Genomic DNA, 26,891 nt, shown 5'->3' on the forward strand with positions numbered 1-26,891 from the left:
GGTAATGAATTGTTGGAGGAGTTGTGCACTCGGCGAAGCGAACGTGTCTGTTACGTTAGCCATACATTTACCATCTCTCACCATCTGTTATCAACTCATGACTGCATTCCAAACAAATTTTTGTTTAATTCACCATCGTTTTACATCACTCTATAAAGAACCCCAAATATATAGGAATTAAATAACCGTCCCATCCAATGGTTCACGAAAAAATCTAAAGTATGTTGGGGGGTATGATTATAATTCCAAATTATTGTAAGTACATACACACACCGACATTCCATTAAATTCATCAGTTCAATTACTATGCATGGGTGCACAGCTGACACGTGTAAGAGCTCATTCTAGCTAAGACCTGGGGGGATTGGGAAGCATCTTGTGAATAATAATCATCTTATAAGCGTTCTGCTCGGCTGAAAGCTACTTTCCTTAACGAGAGCAAACACTACCAACACCAATAGTCTGAATCTCAATTACCACATTTGTTTGTGCACATTCACTGTGCAAAAATTTAAACTCCGCATTGAATGTGTACGCTTCTGTTACCAAGAGATATGGATTTCATTGGGGTGCCGTACATAAAGGACTATGTTCGCATCTAGGATCAAAAATACAGCCCCTAGCCAATTTTCCCAATTGCAGGTGACAAAAGCATCACTACATATGCCATCAAAAATCTAATGAAAAGAGACATTCGTCAATGTGTGAATCGGAACCGAAATCCGCACAGGAAGTAAAAATAAAATACGTTTAAACAGACACCTCTTTAAATACGGTATTCAAATAAAAGTATGGTATTTGTCAGTGGGCACAGAGTGACAGCTTGGAAAAGTACCAAAGGATGGATGTGTTTAGAAATGTTGACATTATAAAAAAAAAACTTTTAAAAATTCGAAACCGTCAATTTGAGACCGCGTTTACCTGTAATCTGACTGCTTAAAGGGCAGGTCTGGCGAATTGCTTGACAATGAAGAATTTTACTGAACAATGGAAGCATTCTTCCTGCAGTGGTAAATGCTAAGCAGCTGTCCAACAATGATGGAAAGTTTATTTTTATTTTACGCTGCATCTGCTGTTGGGGAATAAATAAAACCTATCAGTAATCACAATACCAAATAAAAACACACTTGGCACCTTGATTGCTATGTTAGACTTCTCACATGTATTTTTCTCATATTCTTTGGGTCTTTCGGTAAAGCCACGTAGATAGGTTAAAAGAAAATAACAAAAAATAATAATAAAAAAACTACGGCATTTCGATCGCAACACAAGTGTTCGTCATCATCTTCCTGATGACAAACGCTTGTGTTGCGATCAAAACGTTGTAGTTTTATTATTATTATTTTTTTGTTATTTTCTTTGAACCTATCTTACGTGACTTTACCAAAAGACCCAAAGGATATGAATTCCTGCAGTCACGAAAGCTTTAAGTCAACATTTATTTTTCCCGTTCGTCTCTCTTATACGAGAAGCATGTTGTCCCGGTGGCCTGTAGAAGAACAGTGTTGTACATTTGAAAGTTGATGGCAATGATTCGGATCGTCTTGAGAACACACCAAGTCATAATTAATAAACAGCATTCTCCTCATCATCACCAGCCATGATCAATCCACTGCTGTATGAAGGCCTTCCCAGGCAGCTGCCACCTTTTATGACTGAGGCGCTATATTAAATATATAAAATAAAGATGATCCCGTGATACAATTCATAATCCACTTAGCCTCCTGCAGACGAGCCGAATTCATCGCTCAATCTCCTCGGTGGACCACCTCTTGGACACGTTCCATTCTTTGGCTGTCACTCCATCATTCTTTGGCCATCAGCCATCGTCCCTTTCTGGCGATGTATATTTCCCCAAGCCCCGCTCACACTTCCCTTTCACGGTTTCAGTTCCATCGCGGATCAACGCAACGCAAAAAAAAATGCCAGTCTCATACAAATGAAATCGTTTTTTTTGGTTATAAAAAATATATTCACAAACACCATCGCCGGGTGTTTTTTTAAATCCTTTATATTAAGTTTGCTTGCTTGCTTGCGTGCTTGCTTGCTTGCTTACGACCGTGCAAATCTTTCGGTCGTTTTTTAACCCACTTCCCGTGGTCCAATCGAGCTGACATTTTGCACACAGACTCGTTGTGCGAGACAATTAATGTTCGTTAAATTTTTTTCCAAAATTTTACACTGTTTAGGGAAAACAAATTAAAGATTTAATTACCAATTGCTTAATACTGGCAGACAATCATCTGACCCATAGGTGGCAGCCATCTCAAGCCAGAGGACGAGAGGACTCTAGCCGCCACGCATATAAAGGATTTATAGTGAAAAACTTTGTTTTTAAGTGTTATACTTGTTGTTTGTCGTGCAGCACCAACTGTACGTGGGCTCTCGCACTGGGCTGGCTCAGCTCTCCCTGCATCGCTGCGAGGTGTACGGGAAGGCGTGCGCCGAGTGCTGCCTGGCACGCGACCCCTACTGTGCTTGGGACGGTGCCACCTGCTCCCGCTACCTGCCCCTGCCCAAGAGGTGACACTTCGGCAACAGCTCCGGCAGCGACACTCGGCGAAATCCTTCCCGAGTCTCAAGAGTCATGTTTAATGGGGCCCTCGTGGGTTGGATTGTTTGGCCGGTTCCATTAATGAGCGTATTGGCTTCGTGGTGGGAGGAAACTGGAGGACTCAGGAGAAACCCCTCGATAGTAAAAATGGAATTACGTGCAAAGCTCTGCACGGATTGCTACAGGAAACCATTGCTGCGCAGTCATTGCCTGGCCACCTCACAGTGCCAACTGAAGACATCTGGCATTTCCCAGCTAGTGTGTCCCTTACAAGTACTGACCAGGCTCAAACCGGGTTAGCTTCTAAGATCTGACGAGAACTTGAGATATTATGTCTCCAATTAGCATGTTGCTCAATGCTTTGAACACAATATTTGTAGGCCCTATATTATGAGCACAGGATCACACTTTTAATTTCAGGGGTGGATTTATTGAAACACAGACTACGATTAGGATGATGTGTTCATTAAAAAAAATTGTTGAGCCTCAACCATGAACCTACTATTTATTTTGCGTGCCTTTTTAGAACTGCTCTTAAGAGGCATGCCAACTCTCCCTTACGATAACAGCCATTACAAACCATGAACCCTAACATAAACACAATACAATTGTACTTCAACACAATCTGAATTTACAATGGGCATATTTTGGCATCGGTTCACAGTATCTTTACAATTCGCCTCAGCCCCTCCGTGTGTAAATATTAGCTGCTTTAAACGAGTTTTTTAATACGTACAGATAAATCGTGATGACCTCCAAAAGCTGTGAATCTCGTTGTCTCGACTTGTCATACAACATCCTTTAAAAAAAGGGGGGGGAGAGGATGGAGAGATGCTTATCCATGGTTTGTCCGTACGCTCTCTGTGCACGCAGCAACAGGCGGTCCAGACGACAGGATGTCCGCCACGGGGATCCGAACGAGCAGTGCCGGGACCTCAAAGATAGTAAGTCGGCTTCACATCGTCATCATGTCTCGGTATTTTAAACAGATAGGCGTTGAAGGTCGACGCCGCTGTGGTGAAAAATGGCTAAAACGCACTGGGACGTTGCAATCCAGAGGTCGCCCGTCGTGGCATTTGACACGACGGTGCAAGTTTCTTAAAATTCCCCACCAAGTTGAAGGTAAATGGACACATCACAGAGAGTCGTACGTGAGGAGGTAAAGTGTGGGCACTTCCACTTTGTCGATTCTTTTTTAAATCCTTTATATTAAGTTCACTTTCTTGCTTGCTTGCGCGCTTACGACCGTGCAAATCTTTCGGTCGTTTTTTAACCCACTTCCCGTGATCCAATCGAGCAGACATTTTGCACACAGGACTCGTTGTGCGTGACAATTTATTTTCGTGAAAAAACGTTTCCAAAATTTTACACTTTTTAGGAAAAAATAAATTATATTTAATTACCAATTGCTTAATGGTGGCAGGCATTCATCTGACCCATAGGTGGCAGCCATCTCAAGCCAGAGGACGAGAGGACTCTAGCCGCCACGCATATAAAGTATTTAGAGTGAAAAACTTTGTTTTTACGGGTTACATTTTTTTCTGACCACCCTGAAAGAGTAGGCCAAATGCCCTCTTAGAATCTCTACAGACATAACTCTCGCAGGGGTCCACTTTCGCCAGCGGCGGTGCAAGCAAGCAACTGCAGCGTTGCACATTTGCCTTTCTTTACCTTTTATTTTAGAGGTCACTTGACGGAAGAGTTGGGTTAAGGTGGCACAGCGCGCTACGGTGGGTTTAGCATGCTGCGCTATGAACCCAGCGACCTGGGTTGAATTTCTCCACCACTGGTAACATCAGCGGGGAGTGAAATATGAACCAGTCATGGGCACCCCCTCCATTGCCGGCATGGTGAAATATTGTCAGATAGCCTCCGTGACCAACATGGCAGGCATAGGCGTTCATCCTGGATGTGATTGATTCATGGCAGTAAATAATTATCCATACAAAAAACACATATATACAGTGCATATATTAAAACATTAATTGCGTCTATTAACACATTATAATTACAGCCATTATCCAAGCAACAAGATGTTTGAAAAAGGTTAAATGTGTAGTACACGGATAGTTATGCGAGATGTATATTTTAACTTCTGGATTAAATATTCTACAAAAAGGTTATTGTGCAATGTTAATAAAGTATGATACGTACATCATTGCACGTATGATTGTAAGCAAAACAAGAATGTTCCAAAACGCCAGACATCATGATCTGCTCAGTCTCTGGCATGGCAGTGTCGAGTGAGATACATCAAGCCAGTCGCTTACCTCAAGGAGGGCTTTGAGCATGTTCAGAAATAAACATAGCTCTACACCAGGGGCAGTGGCATTTCTCATAGCATTGTTTATCAAATTGTGTATTGTTTTACATTTTAACTGTATTCAATTCCATTGTGGCGCAGCAGAGAAAAATCTCGGAAATAAAAATAGATTCGGTCTAAAATGTCACTTTGCTGTTCCATTTTGTGCAAATTATTCTAGTGAATAAGCAAAATATTAACTATGCCAGGGTTAAAACAATAAAACAGTGATAATTATTATAGATATAAACGTATGGCCTGGACAAAGCATTCCATGTAATGCAATTATCTGCTTTGCAGTCTTCCACCCACAGGAGTGAGACGCGTAACATCTTGGCGTCATGTCGTATGACAATTGAGATTTAAATGTAGGAAAATGTTTTTTGTTATACATTACCTTAAAAATGAATTATCTAGAGAAATTGTAGTTCCTTTACTAGCTTCAGCATTGGCAGTGTGTATTACAGTTAGCACTGCAATTGTTTTTTTTCTGGAGTAAAATTCCAGTAAAAAAAAACTAAATGCAACCACATTGCAAAACGCTGTTTTGAGATCATAGGGAAGAGGATGGAATGCTTCTGCGTCTGAAACGCTCTTCCTTCCGATATTAGGGAGCGGCTGGAGCTGTGCACTTTTAAATCCAGATTGAAAACTCATCTCTTTAGAACTGCTTTCTGTGTCGAGTTTATTGTCCTTCCACCGCACCTCCAACTAGCATTGGTTGGCTACGTACGATGCAAATTTCGATTTAAAGCTTTCGTGACTGCAGGGATTCATCTTCTTGGTTCTTTCGGTAAAGTCACGTAGAAGGGAAATAATAAAATAATAAAAATAAAACATAATAAAATACAATTTTCGTGAGGACGGCTGCTTGCGTTGTGGCCAAAACGTCGTGAGAATTGTATTTTATTATGTTTTATTTTTATTATTTTATTATTTCCCTTCTACGTGAAAGAACCAAGAAGATACGTACTATGCATTTGCTCAAAATAAGTTCAACATGCGTACATTCACAACAACTGCAGGGATGCACCTTCACCTTTAAGTCATTTACATACACACTTCGTAGCTTCGGGAAATGAAATACTCATTCTCATAACTGGAGCCACATGCATGGTCACAGATCAACAGCAGTGGCACAGTTCCCGGCATTTGGAAATCCTCGTGAAGAATGGAACTTGCCGCTTGTGTATCTGCGCCGTTTCTCAAATCTACAGCTGTTTACAAGACCATCCAGCCACAGTGAAGACAAACGTCCAGCTGCAGGCCACCTTGATTTATGTTTGTTAGTCAAATTATGGTTGTGAAGCTTACCAGACAGCATCCTCCTCCACTGAAAATAGCCAATCGCTCCACTTTCAAGGTCTTTGTATAATAATATTTTTTTTTGTTACTGATTTTAGTACAAAGAAAAAGGGGTGTCTTTATTCTTTTGATGTTTTCTACCAAGTCTGGAACATGATCATTTACATTATGACATTTGTATTGGTGGTTTAAGGAAATTGGATACATGTTCAATGGACTAAATGCAAAAATACCAATACCTGCATTTAGACACTTTTTACCAACTTGTTTCAGAAATCAGGGGAGTTTAGCGGGAAAAGTAATTTCTCATTTAATATTTATTGTTCAGAAATCAATCGGATGATTATAACATCATATCTGTTTCACTGCCAAGGGATATTCGAAAATGTTACGCATTTGCTTGGGCATATGGGGTTGGACACATTTTTGTTTTAACCGTGTAATTGTAAGGCACCCTAGACCTGTACAAGATGTAAACCCTTTTTTTCATTAACTTAAATTGGCCAAATAAAATCATACCGCATTAATTAACAAAAATTTACGAAGGTGAAATATTGTTTTGCATTTGTTAGTCTTTCATTTTTGACGTTTTTGCAACTATTGTGGTGATAAACATAGGCACAGTAAATATAAGTGTGTATCTTAGAATGTCATCATACAGCGTGGGTCCAAAAAATGTTTTCACGAATTAACAATTTATACACAAAGCTACAAAAAACTGACCAACTTCCATTTAAACATCTAAACTGAGTGGTGAACCCACGTACGCCGCCACGATCGACGGATATTTCACAACAAAATAGCTTCCGATTATGTCACGACTAACCGCACAACATCCCCCCCCCCCCTCCTCTAGGGTCAAACGTGGTCCACACCGAAGAGAAGATCATATTTGGAATGGAACACAACTCCACCTTCCTGGAGTGCTCGCCAAAGTCACACCAGGCCTCCGTGGTCTGGTTTATACAACACAGCCAGGGCGAGCAGCAGGAGGAGGTAACCGTTGTGTACACGTCCCTGTTGACTTTTGCTAGTCGAGCGGCTGACCAACGGCCAACCTTTGAACCCGCGGGTGACAATTGGAGGAATGATGGCGACTCGTCTAATCCTTTGTTGATGTTCTCAGGAGGTTTCGTTTTTAGCGTGTATCCTTGAGAGCGCGCGTGTATACGCTTGGGATAAATGCTTTACAGATGAAAGGCGGTTACTTGTGCCTGAGCGTCTGCGCAAATTATGCACCTTTTGCAGTGAGGATTCATGTTCAATAAGTTCACATGTGTATATGCTTAAAGCATTTTTTTGGTTTCTACAAAGAAATGTATGGACAAAACAATGTACTCGATGCGAGTGCTGTCGGCAAGCATTGGTTAATGCTGACATGGCACAGACCTGCCTAGGTGTCCCAACAGCACTTCGTTTGGATTTCTACAAACTCTAAATGCGAGTGAATCTCAAGACGCTGTACAAAAATCAGAATGTGGGTCATCTCTCCGGCGATAACGGTGTACACAATTTAAAACACACAACTCATTTCAGGCACAATGGACCTACAGGCTATCTCGAGATAATATTATTACTTACATTCTCTATGACTTCACTCATGATTATTTAGGCTCATATATTTGCCACTCGTGTTTTCCATAGCTGGGAATCAAACCCAGATTTATGGGATTGCAGTACCATCCAATACTAGTGTCATCACTCCATACACAGGATATATAAATACACACAATTACCCAGCTAACATAGCCTGCTGTAGACATTGCTGTTAGCGAGCACCTATAAAGACCATACATGGTTCAAGGACATGTGGTGGGGCAAGAACTATGCCCAGTCCCCTTTGTCTTCCCAATGCTGATGTTTACAGAACACAACAGGTACTCATTTAAGGCTGAATCGACCTAGGGAATGCCCCAATCCGATTCAGATAATCGTCACTGGTGTTGGCGGCTGTGAGCAGCAACACAATATCGGGTGGCAGGGTTTGTAGTGCGACGTGCTAGCCACTCACTACCGCCACACATTCTATAAACAAAACTGGCAATTCACCAATAACATGGTTAAATTGCAATTCACCGCTTACTGGACCGCAGACCAGAGCAATTTATGCTTCCTGTACTTCGAGGATTTTTCCACGGTCACGTGTATTTAGAAATGCTTCGAGATTTAAAGTTGAACAATTGTAACCTCTGTCTAACTTCAACGACGCGAATTATTATTTGATGTATTGAATGGTAATGCCTAGCTAGTTAATTGCCTATGGTCAATGCAGAATGATGTTGGGGGGAGGGATTATTGAGACCTACATCATTGTCACTGTCTACAATCCTACCTTAACACTCATTTTATCCACGCTCAAGGAAATGCCCAATACAACGGCTTATTTGGTTGCATCCGTTTCATAATCTGTGCACGTGCCACGACCGAGATTTTCTCATCACGTGCTACAAAGGCTCAAAGGCTGCCGGCAGTGAAATTAAACTCTGTTGCATTGATGTTGTTCCAAGCTGCACTGGCAATAATGGAACAACCGTAATTATGGCTCAGGCCATGAATACGCATGAGCACATGTACATTATTGATTCTACCAATACGTACACATATATACAAAGATGTCCTGTATAGCCTTTAACAGACTATTGGGGCAAGTTCTGTTAGCGAGCACCTATGAATGCCGGCACGGTACACGAGGGGGTGGGTGGCCAGCACCACGCCCGACCGCCTTTGTATCCCCAGTGGCGATGTTTACACACCGCACCAGGTACTCATTTAAGGCTGAGTCGACCTAGGGGAGGCCCAGGAACGGTTCAGATAATCGTCACTAGTGTTGGCTGTGAGCGGGAATCGAACCTGGGTCGCTAGGTTCATAGCGCAGCGCGCTAACCGCTACACTACCGCTCCCCACCATATTATTATACATACATATATACACACACACATATATACACTCTTTTGTCAATCCAGCGGTGAATGAGGACCTCCACATTGTGCGGGCCATGAAGTGAGCGATATTAATCAAACGCTGGTTCAGTGAGGGTTGGTAAAGTGGGGGGTGGGGGGGACATTTCCAGGTAGCAAAAGAGTAGCGTACAACCGTGGATTTTGCTGCACTGGCCTCTGCAGGCAACCACTTTCCTCACAGCCTCCAGAAATCTGCTGCACATCATCCTCACCCATACAAGCACTATCCAGACTCAAATCCCTGCTTAGCCTATTCGATCTGACGCGATCAGGCATATTCCGGATGATTTAGTCACACGCTGTAATATGCATAGCTTTTAGAACAGCTTGGTTGTTAGAGCACCTAGGGACTCCCAATCATGAGATCCTGAGCTGATGTCCTCTCTCCAGGGTCAGTAAAATTATTGCCACTTGTTGAATACCACATATGTGTGTAGAACTTATTTCGCACCATAGGTAGACAGCCATGCTGGGCAGTAACATTATTAAGCTTTTGGGAAAACTGGTCCCAGCCGTAAGAATGTATAATGTCCACCACTTGCTTCGGACCACCAACAGAGATGAGAATCATCCAATGCTCGATTGCCCATCAGGTGTACCCATGCATTTGACTACTTATGGTGTGGCTGCCAATACGGAGATGTACACTGGTCGAGTGCATTGAAGGCGTCAACTAAAAAAATCTCCATCAGGGACAGCTGGTAAATCGATTCCACATTGAAACCCCTGCAATTTAAAATGTCCCTCAAGGGTCCTATATTGCCCAAGGAGTAAATACTAAATTTACTGTTGCAATTATTCTTTCCACCACAGTCCTAATATCCGTTTCGCATGACAGCCCCGTCCACAAACCCATGTTCCGGTGTTCTTCATTGCAAAGCGTGCGGGCCACTGATGGCCTTTAGTGCGGCCCCTGACATGCGGCCCCCGACAATACGCACACAAATGTGAATACACCCCCCCCATCATGCCGTCAAACCCCCAATGGTTTCAAATGTGTGGCGGGCCCTCACACCACTGATGTCTTCTCGGCGAAAGTAGCCGCAACCCCCCCGTCCCCCGCCCCTCGCCATCTGAATATTAGCGAAGAACACTGCCGTAGACAGAATGCGTGAACACCGCGCGGCCGCTTGCGTTCCAGATCAAGACGGACAGCCGGATCGTGAAGCTGGAGCGCGGGCTGCTCATCCGCCGCCTGCACCGCAAGGACGCGGGGCTGTACCTGTGCGTGGCGCGCGAGAACACCTTCACACAGACCGTGGCGCGGCTCAGCCTGCGCGTCATCAATGCGGAGCGTGCCGACGGGGCCCTGACACGGAGCGACGACGTCGACGACGCTGGCGACCTGCCGGCTTCCGTCACCGACCTCAGGCAGCACTACAAAGGTGGGAGGCCGAGCTACTCGCAGCCACCCGACCAACATCGCATTGTCGCGGGACCCTTTTTGGCAGTGTCACAGCCATGAAGGTTGTCTCTGGTGTGGGCCAATCAGTTTCAGAGACAACGCATGCGTTAGAGTTATGTTTGTATGTTTAACACAAGTACGTCTCGTTAATAATGTAGACCGGATTCCTTGCAAAAGGTATTGTTTGAACATCCTAACACCTATTTTATTGCCAGAAAGGGTAAAGCCTATTATTATTTGTCAACATCACATTGTAGAACTTCGAACACTAAAAATATATATATACACAAAACCTATCTTTATCTCTGGATGAGCATGGTTGGCTATGTATCGTGTGAAAAATGTCAACATACATACATAAATAGCATGGTAAAATAAAAACGCTAGTTTGGGCCTTTATATTACTGTCTTAATATTAGATCACTCATTTGAGTAACAAATGGCAATTTTGGTGGGAAAAATATCCACACTCACATATTGAAACGTTTAAAAAGGCTATATTTGTATATCAATCACTTGAACCATCTGGGCATAATAACTACGGTGTTCCACAAAGGCTATTTGTCAACAAATAAATAAACAAACACCTTCGTATGGAAACTGCCGGCAATTATTGTGACACAGGTTCCATTGTGTTTGCCTTCTCACCAAATGTGTTTCCGCTCGGAGGAATTCTAAATGTAAAAAAAAAACTCCCGAAATTTCCACACAGCGTGACGACTAACAAATGTTTGTGAACTGTGAAACGCGGTTCACAATGGAACGTTGATGGCAGATCATCGTTTCATTGAGTTAAACAGAAAACCCCACTCATACGGTGGCTGATTGCAACATTTGTCCATGACCACATCACAAAGTTCTAAGTTCATTTATTAGGTATAGCCCTGTGAGCCATTCGGCTCTTGAATCGGGTGCAACCGCAACAAACAAAAAATGAAAACATGAACAAGAAAACATCTTAAAGTGACTTTGTGCAAACAGAAAATCCAAAAAAGACAGCAAAATATTGCAGAAAAATCACCGTACATCAATGTGCCCGAATGTGCCCTTAGTTAATAGGATTTCAGAAGTGAAGCAGGGAAGCAGGGTTGAGTCTGGTTAGTACTTGGATGGGTGACCAACAGGGCTTGTCCGCTGTTGTAGGTCGGGGACTGCAAGGTGGCCAGGCAGTGTGCTGCATGCGATGTTTTTCAGTCACTCTGTTTTCCACCCACATGAAGCCAAACACTCATTCGATGTTATTGGTCCAACATCCCACTGCCTGACCTTCCTTAGAAACGGTATTGAGACTCATTTGGGGCATACGTAGGTAAATAATTAGTATTTTTTCTTCATTAAAATCATTCTGCTTGGTGTAATGGCTAACACATTGTACTTTTAATTCAGAGGTCACCAAGATAATTCTACTCATGTGGCAGTTGAAACAATGGGGCAAGTTTCTTAACCCCCCCCCCGCCGCCCACCTCTATCCACCCAGCAGGAAACTGGTGCACACCACAGTTAGTCTATCGGCAAGTCGCATGAGATGAGCCATAGCGTGGCTACTCCCATCTCTTCAAAGATATCTGACGAGTTGGCCGGATACCCTCTCGAGCAGGGCTCGCCTCTCGAGCCGCACGCGGCTCTTTAAGGACTGTTTCGTGACATTTATTAAAAGGACCACCGTCTCGTATTCACACATTTCGACTCTTGAAACGTTACGTTTTTAATCCTTTATATTAAGTTCACTTGCTTGCTTGCTTGCGCGCTTACGACCGTGCAAATCTTTCGGTCGTTTTTTAACCCACTTCCCGTGATCCAATCGAGCTGACATTTTGCACACTCGTTGTGCGTGACAATTTATTTTCGTGAAATTCTTTTTTCCAAAATTTTACACTTTTTAGGAATTTTTTTTTAGATTTAATTACCAATTGCTTAATGGTGGCAGGCAATCATCTGACCCATAGGTGGCAGCCATCTCAAGCCAGAGGACTAGAGGACTCTAGCCGCCACGCATATAAAGGATTTATAGTGAAAAACTTTGTTTTTACGGGTTAATTTATTTTTATACCTAATTTGAAAATCATCGCTCTTGTTATTTGGTTGCCGACCCCTGCTCAAGGAGGGAGCTCCCTCCTCGAGCTGCCTCGAGGAGCAGGGAGCTCCCTTCCAGCAGCAGCAGCAGCGGCGCGAGTAAACAAAAGCGCTCACCGCGACCCGTGTGTGCCCTGCAGAGTTCGCACAGCTGCGCCACGGCCTGCCGCCACTGGAGGAATACTGCGAGAGGCTCTGGCAGAGGGAGCAGCGACCGCCGGGGAGGCCGCACCGTCCCACCCACAAGTGGAAGCACACCCTGGAGCTGCGCAAAAGCCGCAACCGGCGCCACCCCGACGCCCCGCTCGCCTCCCTCCAGCCAGGCCTCGTGGCGCGGCCGCACACGCAGCGTCCAGCCAGCTAAAGCAGTGGCGCGGCATTCACCACCACCACCACCACGTTGGGAATGGCACAGTAATCCGGCAAGCTCAGCGCAGATGCCCCACGGATCCTACCGTGCTGACCAGGGTTAGCCCCTAATCCAGCTTGCTTATCGTGGCTGGACCTTAAATCATCACAATTGCCAGGTGCAAACCCAGCATGCTGAATAGGGAGTTGCCCTGTCTACTACCGTAGGTAATGGAAGTTTAAGAATTAAGGGGGCACGGGGGTGTGTTTTAAAGGTATGTTTTTTTTTTCTTTACGGTTAGAAAAACATCCTGTAGAGAAGGGGCCAGGGGAATGCCACGGTAGGAACGGTGGGGGCACAAGGTCACGTGTTCACATCTTTTCTGAACAATGGTACAAAGCTCACAAATGCACACGGACCAAGCTTGCATTATATTGATATGATTTGAATGTGTATATATAAACAGTGTAAATAAAAAAATTCCAGATCCCACAGAAAACATGACACTGTTCAAGCACAATGAACTGTTGTTAAATGCCAATTATTATGTTGATAGAATAAATTATCACCACCAGGGCTAGCTATGGATTCGTGAAGCTATTTTATATTTGTTATGTTTAGTTTTATAAATATATTTAATGTGTATAGCAATTTTAAACAAGCAACCGTAATATGTAACCGTAGCTCTGAATGAAGCCTGCTGCCAAAGAGTTTCTATTCCCAAAGAAAATCAACAAGAGTTGCCTGCATGTGTAAAATTCTACGCAACACTGGATATTTCCATGGATTTTAACGTTAGTAACGTACAGCGTGTTGATATTCTGTTTACTCGCAACACCAGTGTTTCACCATGCATTCTGGATTTTGAGCGGACGCAGACAATCATTTCGGAATACATTTTTGTCACCAATTATTGAGAGATGTGGCCAGGTGGTCTATGTGGCCACCTCCTACACCAGTGGAGAATGAAAAGAAGATCCATTAATTTAATTTTTTTACCTACGTGACTTTACCGAAAAAACCTAAGAATATGAATACTTGCAGTCACGAAAGCTTCAAATCTAGAAGAAGATCCAGGTTTGCGATTTGCATAAGCCAAAGCCGAACCTTGGACCACATTGTCCGAGGCACTGCCCACTTCCACCAGTCACATCAGCATCACAGACATCCACAACCCACAACATCACTCTTGCAGCCACTACATGGCTCAACTGCCTAGACATTAACATAAAACCAATTACTGGTCACCACTCTCCACCATGCGCAGGAGGACGACGACCTGTATTAAAAGAAAACAACAAGTAGTATGAAGATTAATTGTTCTACATAAAAGAAAAATACGATTCTACTACTTGGAGAAAATATACATTTCACCAACTCGGACAGACATTTTGAAAACTCGTTTCAATCATTTTTGAGCAGGTGTATTAAAATGGAGGTGCCTCATTATATACATAGTACACTGTATTGTGTCAACCTAACTTTTAGACTTGAAATGTTAAGACTGCATACAAATGTATCGGTTTAATCTGTGTATTTGTAGTTAGCCGATTACTGAAATCAAAGGTGTTCATATTTTTTCCATGTTATATTAAAATGCAAAAAAGCATTTGAATTCAGTACTTCAAAAAGCTGCAGCATAAAATGTAATATTTCAGCAGCTTTCTATGTTATACCCCGAGCAAAACGTTTAGATCAAAAATTGTCACAGCAAGTTCTACCAGATTTCAAACAAATTATAATATGAAAGAGATCAACGCTGTTTAAATTAGGCTATAATATAATCATTTATGTTACAAATTCGCCTTGAAAAACCCTTGTGAACAAGGGTTGCATCTCATTGAATGCAGCATGCCTGCAATGTTTGATCTTTATATCGTTCAGTGTCATTGAAGCTTGTAACGTGTAAATTGCATATCTTTTAAGGGCCTGAATGCTGTTCTCTTCTTTTTTAACTATACAACAAAATATAGAACTTTTATGCATAAAGTAAGTTATACTAAAATGTGGGCATGTCATTCGTAGATTTGAGGCAAACGAAGTACTGATGAGTTTCATTGCATTAATAAATTATTTTTTACAAACAAACAATTGTCTGGTATAATTTGTACTGCCACATATCCATGTGTATAACAAAAATGTATGTGTTCGTGCACTTTCTGTATGGCTGTAGCAATTTTACTATTCATCTCGAACCGCAATAATGTCGTTCAGCAGTTCGCAAAGAATGCAACCGATTTACCGCAAGAGGTTTCCGTTGCTGCTCTGTATAGCGCTCTGACCGCGTGTTTTACGCGGCACGATGTCTGACGTTTGGCCCAATTTCATTCAGTTTCTGAAATAACTCTCACCACGTGCAACGATAAATGTCGAACATCATGCCAAACGCCACGAGGTACAACCCCCAAAATCCCATCGGAGATAAAATCAACCGATCTGTTCAATTTCCCTTGCAGTATTTACGTACAGATTTTTCCAAACGTAACAGTAGTCGCGTACCATATCAATGTACGTTACCGAGTACCTATGCACAACAAATTAAGTGTAAAACTCCCACCAAAAATGTTAGCTAAGGAAAGAGGGCGTCGGCCCTGGGGTGGAACGTGGGAACAGAATTTGCCATAGCGCCAGACGTACAACACCCACACATTAGCTACCGGCCGAGTTAATTCTGGTCCTGCTTGCTTCGGAATGTCTGCAGTGTTTTAAAATGCTCCCGTGCAGTCAACCCTTTGATTTCAGAAGCTGTTTGTTTGCCAACGTTCCTTTTAAATAAACCGATCGTAAGCATTCATTTCCAGGTCAAACCCCACAGTGGAGGGGGCGGGTAGCATTCAAGAAAAACACTAATCCTGGAAACAACAGGTCACAGATGAATAGGCAGAGGGTGGCTTCACAATACCATCCACATAGTTAAAAACCCAACCACAATTGTCTTGCTGAAATATAAATGGTATGTTATTAAAATGAAGAATGCTAATGGTTTTTTTGTTTATTTAAGGTTGGCCTTAACCCCACCCCCCCCCAAACCACCCCCACAAAAAAAACTTCAAGAAATATAAACGTCCAAAACGAAACGACTTTTCAAATAAACTGTGAACATTTCAATAATGAGCCGTGAATTACTTTTTTGTTGCCGTTGCTGGATCCGTGTCAGTCTTACAGCACCGTCATCCAGCCATGCTGACGCACTAATAGCCCAAAGACAGGGAAAGGTCAAGAATGAGATGCCATGGGGAGGAGAGTGGAAATCCGATGCCACACACCGAGGCCGCTCTGGGACATCCGAAAGCACACGCAGTTGGGGCTGCCAAGGAGCTGCCAACAATTCTCTCTTGGGCTTGAACTACGAGAGAATCGGCACAAACGCTCCAGTCGTTACCATTCGAATTTGTGATGGGGCAGAACAGTAACTCGCACAGAAAGCAAAACCGTCCATCAAAATGTTAATTTTCACTCTTGACCTCATCGCTTATTAAATGAAATGTATGCCTGTAAACATTTGATTTGTGGATCTTAATGGAGTTATGCCAGATGATAATGTCATATACGCGTAAAAAAAATTATAACGAAAACAATCTCCCTGACAGCAGTGCAGATGACAGCAATTAAATGACAATTTAACGTAGATAGGTCAGTCACCATACACCAAAAAAATAAGAGAAACACTATGAAGAGCTTGCCTACTCTCAGTAAGTGCATGTGGAATGCGAGTAATTGAATCTGAAAACCTGCTAAAGCCCATTCCAATCGTGTGCATTCTTTAGTCTAACTTATATAGTCGTCTTGCGCTAATCCACTACTCCAGTGTCATTTAATGCTCGCTATTGTGTATCCTTAGGATGTGCTGAATAATGGTAGATTGCTGTTTCAACTGGCGCCAGTTAAGAGACATCCTTTTTTGCTATGGCTCTTATGGATCACACATGTTTCAGTGCAACTTTGCATCGTATAACAATCCATACGGATCCGAGGAGCAAACGTGTTTCCTCTTCCTCCTATCCCATCATTGCTTATTTTCGTATTTAAAATGATTAGCCGACTTGCAATTTATCGCAATTACAACATTTGCAAGGACTTCCTGAACGGCCTGGGAATTGTTTTTTGGTATTGTAAATGGGACAAATGTTAGTCTGATCTCGTTAGCAGATGGAGTGCATTTTAACCATGAGAAAATGAGAGCTCATTCCTCCATCAGGCAGCTGTCACACGGAAAACTACAAACTAGACACTTTTCTCATTCATGTTTAAAACGGGACCCACCCAATAATACAAATACATTTGCCCTATTACGTTACTCACCATGTGCTTTATCTTCTTTTCGGGTAAAAGCCGTACAAAAAAACCCCGTGGCATTTCTCAAGAGATTGCCATTCCCCACGCAACATTGCTGATTGACATTACAACAGAGCAAGCACCATTTTTATTGCCTTTAAAAACACATCCATTTGTAAGGCAATGGAGCGTCAACTTAGCCACAGGATTGCGCCATTGTCAGCCTGCAAAGTTGTGTGCTTTCAAAAAAAATGTTATGTTGTATAACTCACGTTAGATGCATAGCTATTTGCCGTGCAAAGGCAGAGACAGCAGCTGGGTATTCAATATGCCCCTAAAACCACAAACATTTCAAATTCTCCATGCCTTTGAAACGAAAATCCACTTTGTTTTCAGTTGGGTTTTTGCCTATCGGCTCCTGCATCAATCACCACCCTCGCTGCCTCCTCTACGTCGGTTTCATTTCACTCGGAGAGAGTAAAGCGATCGCTAAGCAAGGTTTGTCCCCTCTCAAAGCCCCCCCCGCCCCCCGCCTTCCTACATCAGCACCAAATTGTTGAATGAATAACAAAGTTCACCGAGGTACGGTGAGCTACTACTCCCCAATACATGTTGCCAACATCATGTTGGTGTAAGGCATGGGAACTTTTATTTTTTTACACTCCATCCATGCACAAATTAAAACCGCGCATAACAACTCCCAACAGCTAACACATACACATTGTGTGGGAAATGTTACATAAAAATGTTATTGATGTTACGCATTATGTATGTATTACTTCTGCATATACAGTACTTAATATGACAGTATCACTTATTTCACTAAACGTACCTTTAAGAATCTGAGGAGAAGTGCACTTTTAAATGATATGAATATTTTTTTTTGTTTACAGAAAAAAAGCTCTTTTTGCTAGGGAGTCAAAGTAATGACTTTTAATTGCACGGTGAAATTACAAGATGAAAACTCAAAGCCAGAACCGCAAATGGGGAGCAACTTGAAGACCAAGAGAAAACAAACGCAATGCAGGGTTCACACATAACAGAGCCACCACCTTCCACGTGGTGCTTATCGCAGCTCATCCTGTGCAACAAGCTCATACCACCATGTCCCCCACGCCCTGCTAAGTCATTTCAAAATATTTGAATAACGTGCGCTTCTTCTCAAGTGGATCAAACGCATGCGTATGTGTGTGATTATTGCCATCATGAAGAGAATTTAGATAATTTGATAAATTCCCACGTGTGATGATATAAGCCACTTCAATTGGCTATCACGTGTGGACAGGCCCCATCTGAACAAGAGCTAATAGCTTAGTCGGCAATACCTGGTAAAATAAATTACCAGTAATAGTAGTCGTATTTTACAATGTGTAGGTGGTGATGGAAATGAAAATAGCATTTCATTCAATCAATGACGACCGCTTGTGTTGCGATCGAAACGTCGTAGTTTTTTCTTCTTTTCTTTGAACCTATCTACGTGACTTTACCGAAAGACCCCAAGAATATGAATTCCTACAGTCACGAAAGCTTTAAGTCAAGATTTAAGCAATGTACAGATACAACACTGCGACAGAATCTTGTTATAAAAAAAACACTTCACGGCACATTACGTCATCGGACCTTTACCACGCAGCCATTTGAGTGACACTTGAAGTGCTGTGGATGACATCGATTCATAGAACTGTTCTCAGTGTCACACGTATCTCTCAAGAGTTTAACATCGTGACTATGGTTTCACCGAGACAGATAGGTGAAGACGAAATAACTTTGGTTTCTCTTCGGCTTGAGTGAGACTGCGACAACACACTTGCCCGGGTGTGCCACCGTGCCAGCAATCCATCATCTCGGTCATACGAGCACCCTTGCTGCCCTCAGTGACAAGATGATCAAGTGACGTTAGCAATGGACTGGAAAGGCAGCCTAAATTTGGTGATAACATAAAACGAATGTGTCCCCTACCTCTATCTCGTTCTTTTGTTTGGACAAAAATTGCATATTTATCTGATTCATGATTAGTTTATTTTGGGTTAGATCGTCTAGTAGGCATAATGTCATTTTATTTTAACTATAACTCTCCACCACGGATTTAAATCTAGTTATCTAGTTGTCGTGTGGGTAAATATGGCAATTGATTTGGATTTTCAGAAAAATGCTATTTTTTTATTGTGCCTACTTTTAAACATTCCAGTTTGACATTATGCTTACACGATCTTGCCCAAAAAGAAACTGATTACGAATCACAATTGTGCCGACGTATACAATGTATCTATTTATCTATTCCTCTGGCTGAGCTAGCGGATTGAAATTGACTGCCCGTAAATTTGTTTTTTTTTTATATAATCGGGAACAACAATCACCGGAAAAATAATATTAACCTCACCCTTCACCCAATTTAAGTTCAATTACGGAATTAGCCAATTTCCTACTAATGGAAAAATGGAAGTGCCTTCATTAAAGCCAGGTGGTGTTCGATGACCATTACAGGTCGGCCGTGATTTGAGGCCTTCTCACACACGTTCCACAAGACCCCACATTTATGCTACTGGTGACAAGGGCCGCAAGTTTGTTTTCCACACGAGATAAACTTTCTCTAGAACTGCATAGCGGCAGGCTATATGCGAATTGCCCAATGATGCTGGATGCAATTACCGGCGAAACGTCTTACTCAAAAATTGTAAATGTTGTGGTTTCACGCTTCAATACACCGGTGGGCTAAAGCAGTGAACTATTTGTCTTTTGTCAACGTGACACTTTTTCACTGATTGGCCGTGTCGGGTGGTGGAGGGTTACGACACATTTCTAAATAACGCGATCTAAACCCAAAAACGTTGATTATGAATATATGCATATAGATATATAGAGTGGGAAGCAAATGTAAAGACCTATCAATGAGGCCAACTTACCCGCTGTTGCAGTACTGGATGGACAGAATCTTTACACAGGACCCCAATGTTTCACAAGAGGCAACAACCTTGGCAAGCGTTCGCGTTCGTCCAATTTCAGGCAAAATGTGCCATTATCTCTATCAGCAGCAGCACAGCTGCCAACATTTGTGAGTTTAGCGGAATGTGGCGAAGTTAGAAATCCGAATAGAAATTTTCAAAGCGAAATTTTTACTCGAAAACTTTAAGTTTAAAGAAAGAGACTACGAAGCGGTATGCTTAGCATTGGAAATCGACATTGTATTTATTTATTTTACTACGAGGTAATGCCCACTGAGCTATATATCTTTTTTAAGGGACCTGTCCACAAATGAAAGCTCAACGAAGCAGCTTATCGTGTGAAAATGTATCGCAGCCAAACACTCTAAACACACCTTTCTAAATGTGGAGGGAGAAATCTGAGGATTTTTAGAAAAATCCATGCGACCACGGAGAGAACATGGAAACTCCAAATATACAGGCATCAAGGTCGGGATCGAACCCACGACCTCCTGTATAACCGGTGATGTAGTTAACATCTCGCCACAGTGGGTTTAACAAGGTTTACCAATCGGCAGCCTACCCCTTAAATCAGTGGAATTGGCAAGTTTGCAGTCGTGGGGCAAATTGCCAGAGTGATGTGTTTAGGCTGTCTGTCAAGATGTGAATCTGGAACAAACCATACAATATGCAGCTCAGAGGTGGGCTGAACGTTGTCCCAACACAGAATGTGAACCGAGTATTATTTCAAGAACTTACAACTACCAAATTACAGTTGCAAATTAAAAACAACTTTAAAACACTCAAATGCATCATGAGTTTGTGATTTTAAATAACGTGTTAAAGCTGCTCATGTATATTGGTTCAGTGAGAGAAGACGAATATATTTGAATGCTTTTCACATGGAAAAAAAATAACAAAGTTCAAATAGTCATGCCATAATTATTCGCCTTATTAAAATGCATAATGCCATTGGTTATTCATGACTTATTTCACAAGTACTACAAATCTAAAGTTGAATGTTTATTTATAGCCATAGCTACAGGGGGAATTGAAAAACCAGACATCAAAATGCATAGACATGGATGGGGAGGGGAGTGTATGTTAAGATTTTTTTTTAAACCATTCTCGTCTTTAGTTAGCACTTGCACTCACAGGTCTGTCTTTTGTTAGTGGCCTTCTGCAGGCCGTCGGTTTGTCTCGGGGCCAGTGGAGGAAAGACTGTACCCCAAGAAGGCATCAGAAGCGACGGAGAGCAATGGGGAAATGCATTTAAAAGGACATTTCGTGCTTCTGTAATGGATTTCAAGAACAACTTTCTGTCTTGGAGGTGTTTTGTCAAAGCGTGAACATTAGCAGAAAACCCACTGTCGTGTTCTTGCAAAAACACTCGGAATGTATTTTTGTTACATTTCATTAACGCTGCACCATATTAATCTTACAAACCCGGGTTGTACAGAGATGTGGCGAGGGGGGGGGGTTAAAACATTCTTGGCCTTCATTTGTTCTTAGCGAAAGTCAAAATAAGTTTGTATTTTTTTGTCCCTGAGACTTAAGCCCCACAGCTTAAAGGAGACAGGGGTCTGTGGCACAAAATATATAAATAAATTCTGCCAAAGCAATTAAGTGTTTAAAGAGCAGGGCAGACAGGGGGTGGGGGGGCAGGTGATGAGCGCGTGTTGTCTGCTGGGATTTGGCGCAGCGTGTGTGGTGATGGTGTGGTGGGGAGGAGGAGAGCGAAGGGAAAGATAACACGTGAGTGACACGAGGAGGGACCTCAAGGGCAGGGCCGGCTGAACTTGTGTGAGCGCATCCATCAGAAGAGGATTAGTGGCTCCGTTGCCTCCAGTTGTTGGCCAAGCGCGAGTGTTTGCCGCGTCTGCTTTAAGGGCTCTCACTTTCTGTCTGCTCGCTGGCTCGCTCCCCTCTCTCTCGCTCGCTCGCTTGGCTCGCTCACGCGCGTCCTCCCCTTGTCCATCTCCGGGCTAAGTGTGTGCGTGTGGTGTCTCTCTGTTTGTCTGTTGGGCCTGTTGAGTGTTTACTGCGTACACTCGTGAAAAGCTTTTGAGTAGCCCGTGAGCTTATGGCAAAATGTTATTCTTGCTCAATGAATAATCAGTGTGTCCCGCCTCCCCCCCATCTTCCTTTGACAAACATTTGGACAAAAGTATTTTCTTTCACATTTTATGTTTCGCAACATGTGGACTCTTGCGCACAATTATAGTTCAATCCAGTTTCCTCCTCGGAGAGTGGCCAAGTGGGATTATCGTGATTCATTCAGTGCTATTTTGGCTTTTTCAAAATGACTTTTGGATTTTTTCGTACATTTGATTTGGCACAGCACATTCAAATCAGCTGATTTCTTTCTGCTTAACTATGTTTTTTGCATCACAAACTAATAAAACGAATGACAAACGCATGCAATGGTTCACAATTTACATTCAACGTACGAATGCAAGTGAAATTACTTAATGCGCTATTGAACGATTTGATAAGTGACGGATACGAACAAATACACATCATGAGATTAGACATAACTCATCGTACATTTAAACTATTCCATCACATTTTAGTTTAGTGCAATGTCATTGATAGCACAGCCAAAATATAATTTCCTCGTGGTATTGCACACATTTACCCTTTTTATCAGTTTTTTTTTTATTGGTTGCTGTTGCAAAAAAGAAAAATGCGTAATTAAAGACAACAATAATACGCGTTGTCGTGATGGTTTTCACCTGGGTTTAAAGCACACAAAGCCTTCCTTTCACGGGCGCAGGATACAGGTGTGCAATTCTACCTTCCCGTCCTTCAAATTTAACCCCTGAGTCAGAGATCTAAAAGTCAAAGGTTACTGCACGCTCCGGTGTACGTTTTACATTTCGCTCTAAATACTAACAGTCCAGCCCTTGAGTGCATTACTTGTGTAGCTACTGGTAGTTGGGTCGACTGGCATTTGACATGCTACTTAGGGTAGCTCGGGTGAATTCGATTCTCAAAGTTATGAAGCAATGCTCTGGTATATTACCAATTTGTGTCATCTGTTGTAAAGTGGATGCGATGCTATTGCCAGCAGAAACTCTGTCTGGAATGATAGGATTTTTCAACTTAACATTATTAACATGTGAAAAACATGCACGTAAAGAATGTCTACAATATGTATCTCGCATTTGCATCTATAACACGAGTTTTTTTTTTATTAAAACCTCTTTTAGATTATACTCCAAATGTAAAGATTCAAACACACATGTGACAGCTATGAAAATATCCCTATTCGTACAATACTGTAAACAAAGCTTTAGTAAGAAAATGTTATATACACATGACTGTTTTTTTTATCAAACGAACAATATCAACACGTACACTTTAGTATACGTTACATTGGCTAATGTGGTGCCTTATAAAAGCGATACATTAAATTTATGGAATATTTTGGTGGTGTATAATTTTTCCATATCCTCTCATATGCATTAAATGTCTCTCCACTTCCTGAGCCAATGTCTACTCTTTTTTTAAATGGAATTTTTCTGAAATACAAATCGACACCAGAGGACATGATAATAGAGCTATGCTAAATGGTCTATGAAAGCTGACAAAACAGTCATCATCATATGCCAAATGAAGGGCTCCCCATGCCATCACCAATGACTTGCCCTGACAGAATCCAGCTCACTCCTGCACGTCGGCTGATATCATTGCTCCATCTCCATGGCAGAAGTCCTTTCGTGCACATTCTTTCCCGTGGTTGCAATTCCCTAGCAAGTCTCATCGGAAACAGACGTAATTTCTTCTAGTAAAGTGTCCTGCTCAAGGCGACTAAAAACTTTCACTAACAGACGATATGATGACTAAAATTTATATTTGTCCCATGCTCAACGCACGTGCCTCCTCTGTCTGTCTCTCAATGTAATTTACAAGCATGCATCGCTCAATTATTCTTACAACATCTCTCAACTTGTCTGTGTCATGTTGCGATCTACACATTATTGCAAATAATACATTTGTTGCTTGGCATGCATTTTATCAAGCCCAATGCCGCACTTCTGATTAGCACGGTTGGCTACATACGGTGCAAAAGAAGTTCAACATGTATACGTAGCTGACAAGACGCAATCATTGAAAACTGTCCCCTGCAAGCACAATGATGACATGCTACTTTTATTATGAAATTCATTTTTCCCAAAAGCAAATCCATCCTGCTCCCATGCATCACTGTTTCTGTATTTATATATCTGGCTGCTATTAAATGTATCTGTGGATCAAGATGATGAAACGGAGACTAAACATTAATATGTCTACAATTATCAAAAGCCAGGTTCCTCAGCCACTGACTTATTATTCACCCAGTTTATTAAGTGTCATCAATCATCTTAGATACTGCAATGAAAAAGTGTATTTTCGGTGGCTACACCGTAGATTTTCTTTCATGTGTTTTCTTCAACCGTTTTTCATCACCCCCCCCCCCCTCCTCCCACCCCCTCAACTGCACAATAGCCCAGGAACATATGCCGCATCATTTATGATCATCCATCAGCGAGCGACAGTGCGAGAATTCCCCTTCCCTTTCCGTGGCAAGGTGAGGGATGGTTTCTCACTGGCCTGGGAAGAGAGGTCTCTGATTGGTGTCAATTGCATCTGTGTACACACAATACTGCCATCCCGATGCTATCTAGGGTACAGCAAGATCGTTAAGTGCTTTTAAACGCACGGGGGCTGTCTGTGGGATGCGGGAGGGGGAGACATCACGGTCACTGCCACATTTGAGATAATTCTGTGATTGCATTGCATCCTAGAACTTACATTGCATGCCCGGCACAGCAGATGCAGCTGCAAACACTATAGAAGCTAATATGGTAATTGTATTGCAACTAAAGTGCACATCGTGAATGAATTCCTCGTACTCGAACAATGCATTTTACCTGTATGTAACAAGAGCATCACATTTTAGTTGTTTTTCTCGAACACTATATAAAATGAGTAATATATTTCATTATTGCTCTTTAATTCATAATTTTTTAACTGCACTGATCACGTCTGTTTGTAGGTATTGCCTTTGAGAACTCTTATCCAGACGTATACAGACTTAATTTAATGGGTGATTTATTTGTATAATAAACTTCTGATTTTGATTCTTATTTCGCTGCATTTATTTTAGGTTTTCAATATTGGTGTAATTTACCTGTAATTGCACTAAGGATTTTTTAAATAAACAAATTTGTGCAATGATATTATTTATACTGGGGCAATGTTGGTAGGGTGGTTAGCACACCATTCCTTTGCCAGCTAAGGTTAACAAACGTCTGTGGCTAAGTGATATCAGAACCAGGATTGAGCCCAATGTTTCCAAGCTGCACTCACCAGGATGGTGAAGTATGGTCAAACAAACCCCATGCTATGGGACAATATACACACATTCTCCTATACACATTGTAACGCAATCCCATTTCCACAGCGAGCAGTTTTTTTTTATCATGGAAACATAACTGCTGAAACATAACTGCACGGAATAGTTGATATGTATGTGAATTATAAGCGAGATTATATCTATGTGGAAGCTGGACGCAACATGTCATGCAACTGTGTACTCTATTGAAGATCAGTCAGCAAAACCTGTCATGTTATGTGACAAAGTATTCGCTGTTGAGGAGTGAAAATAAACTTCTGTCGGCCTCTATCTTGTTACCAAAGTGCAATGTTGACCAAGAGGTTCTGTGCTCAACCACGAGGAAAAAAGTTGGACAGTGTCTCGTGAAAAATACGATTAAAAAAAATTCTAAATGATCATTTACAGTCCTAACTCAACCCACTGCTCTATGAAGACCTCCTTTTGCTGTGTCGGTCATGGGCGGTTGTTTGGCCATTCTTCCTGGTCAATGCAGGCGAGTAAACAGGAGACTCCAGGACATTACAAAAACCAGGAATCAAACTCAGGTTGCCAGGTTAATAGGTCCGCATGCCAGAGGTGGGACAAAGTCATTGTTATGCAAGTCCAAGTCGAGTCTGAAGTCATCAAATTCATGACTCGAGTCTGACTCGAGTCCAAGTCACATGACTCGAGTCCACACCTCAGAGGTGGGACAAAGTCATTGTTATGCAAGTCCAAGTCGAGTCTGAAGTCATCAAATTCATGACTCGAGTCTGACTCGAGTCCAAGTCACATGACTCGAGTCCACACCTCTGCCGCATGCTGACCGCTGCGCTACTGTTATTCCTGCCCCCTCCCCCCAACCGCACTATAAAAATACATTCACTATTTAAAATTAATCATTCATGAGATATGCAATTTCTTTGAGTAGCAAATTTAAGTGGAAAATAAGTTAATTCCATCATAATGAGAGTGAGTAAATATTTAAACAAAGCATTAATTTTGTATTTGATTAACTTGTTTATGATCCATGAAGCAGTCACATATTAATTTCCATTGTCAGCCACATGACACTCCCTGCAAATCCTCGAGTAGAGACCTTTTTCTTTTACAAAGATAAAAATTCAAAACACGTGGAGGTCACTTCTATTCTGACATAGTTCAAGAAGCAGCAGAAAAACTGATTTTGATTGACAGTTCTTATTTCGGGTTCCTAACCCTTGTTCATTCGGGTCACGGACACGCGTGTATAACTGATATTCTGCAAACAGCAAGGGCTTGCCAGGTTATGGATGGATGAATGAATGTGCCTGTGTGTCTTGTCTATTCAGATTGACGCAAAAGTTCGAGAAGAGCATTTTAAATTATAGTTGCAAATTAAAGC

General features: G+C 42.0%; 1 protein-coding gene across 1 annotated transcript in view; it reads left to right on the forward strand.

Moving 5' to 3' along the window:
• The window catches only part of LOC133349465 (semaphorin-3D-like), a 44,573-nt gene extending 29,447 nt beyond the window's left edge, over positions 1–15,126 (forward strand). The window contains 5 exon segments of the mRNA XM_061562948.1: positions 2,366–2,523; positions 3,428–3,498; positions 7,018–7,157; positions 10,264–10,507; positions 12,741–15,126. Coding sequence (XP_061418932.1) covers positions 2,366–2,523; positions 3,428–3,498; positions 7,018–7,157; positions 10,264–10,507; positions 12,741–12,964 — 837 coding nt within the window. The 3' untranslated portion in view covers positions 12,965–15,126.
• The last annotated feature ends 11,765 nt before the right edge of the window (positions 15,127–26,891 follow it).

This window comes from Lethenteron reissneri, chromosome 30, assembly GCF_015708825.2.
Source record: "Lethenteron reissneri isolate LAM-NWPU_2019-01 chromosome 30, ASM1570882v1, whole genome shotgun sequence".
Classification (NCBI taxonomy): Eukaryota; Metazoa; Chordata; class Hyperoartia; order Petromyzontiformes; family Petromyzontidae; genus Lethenteron; species Lethenteron reissneri.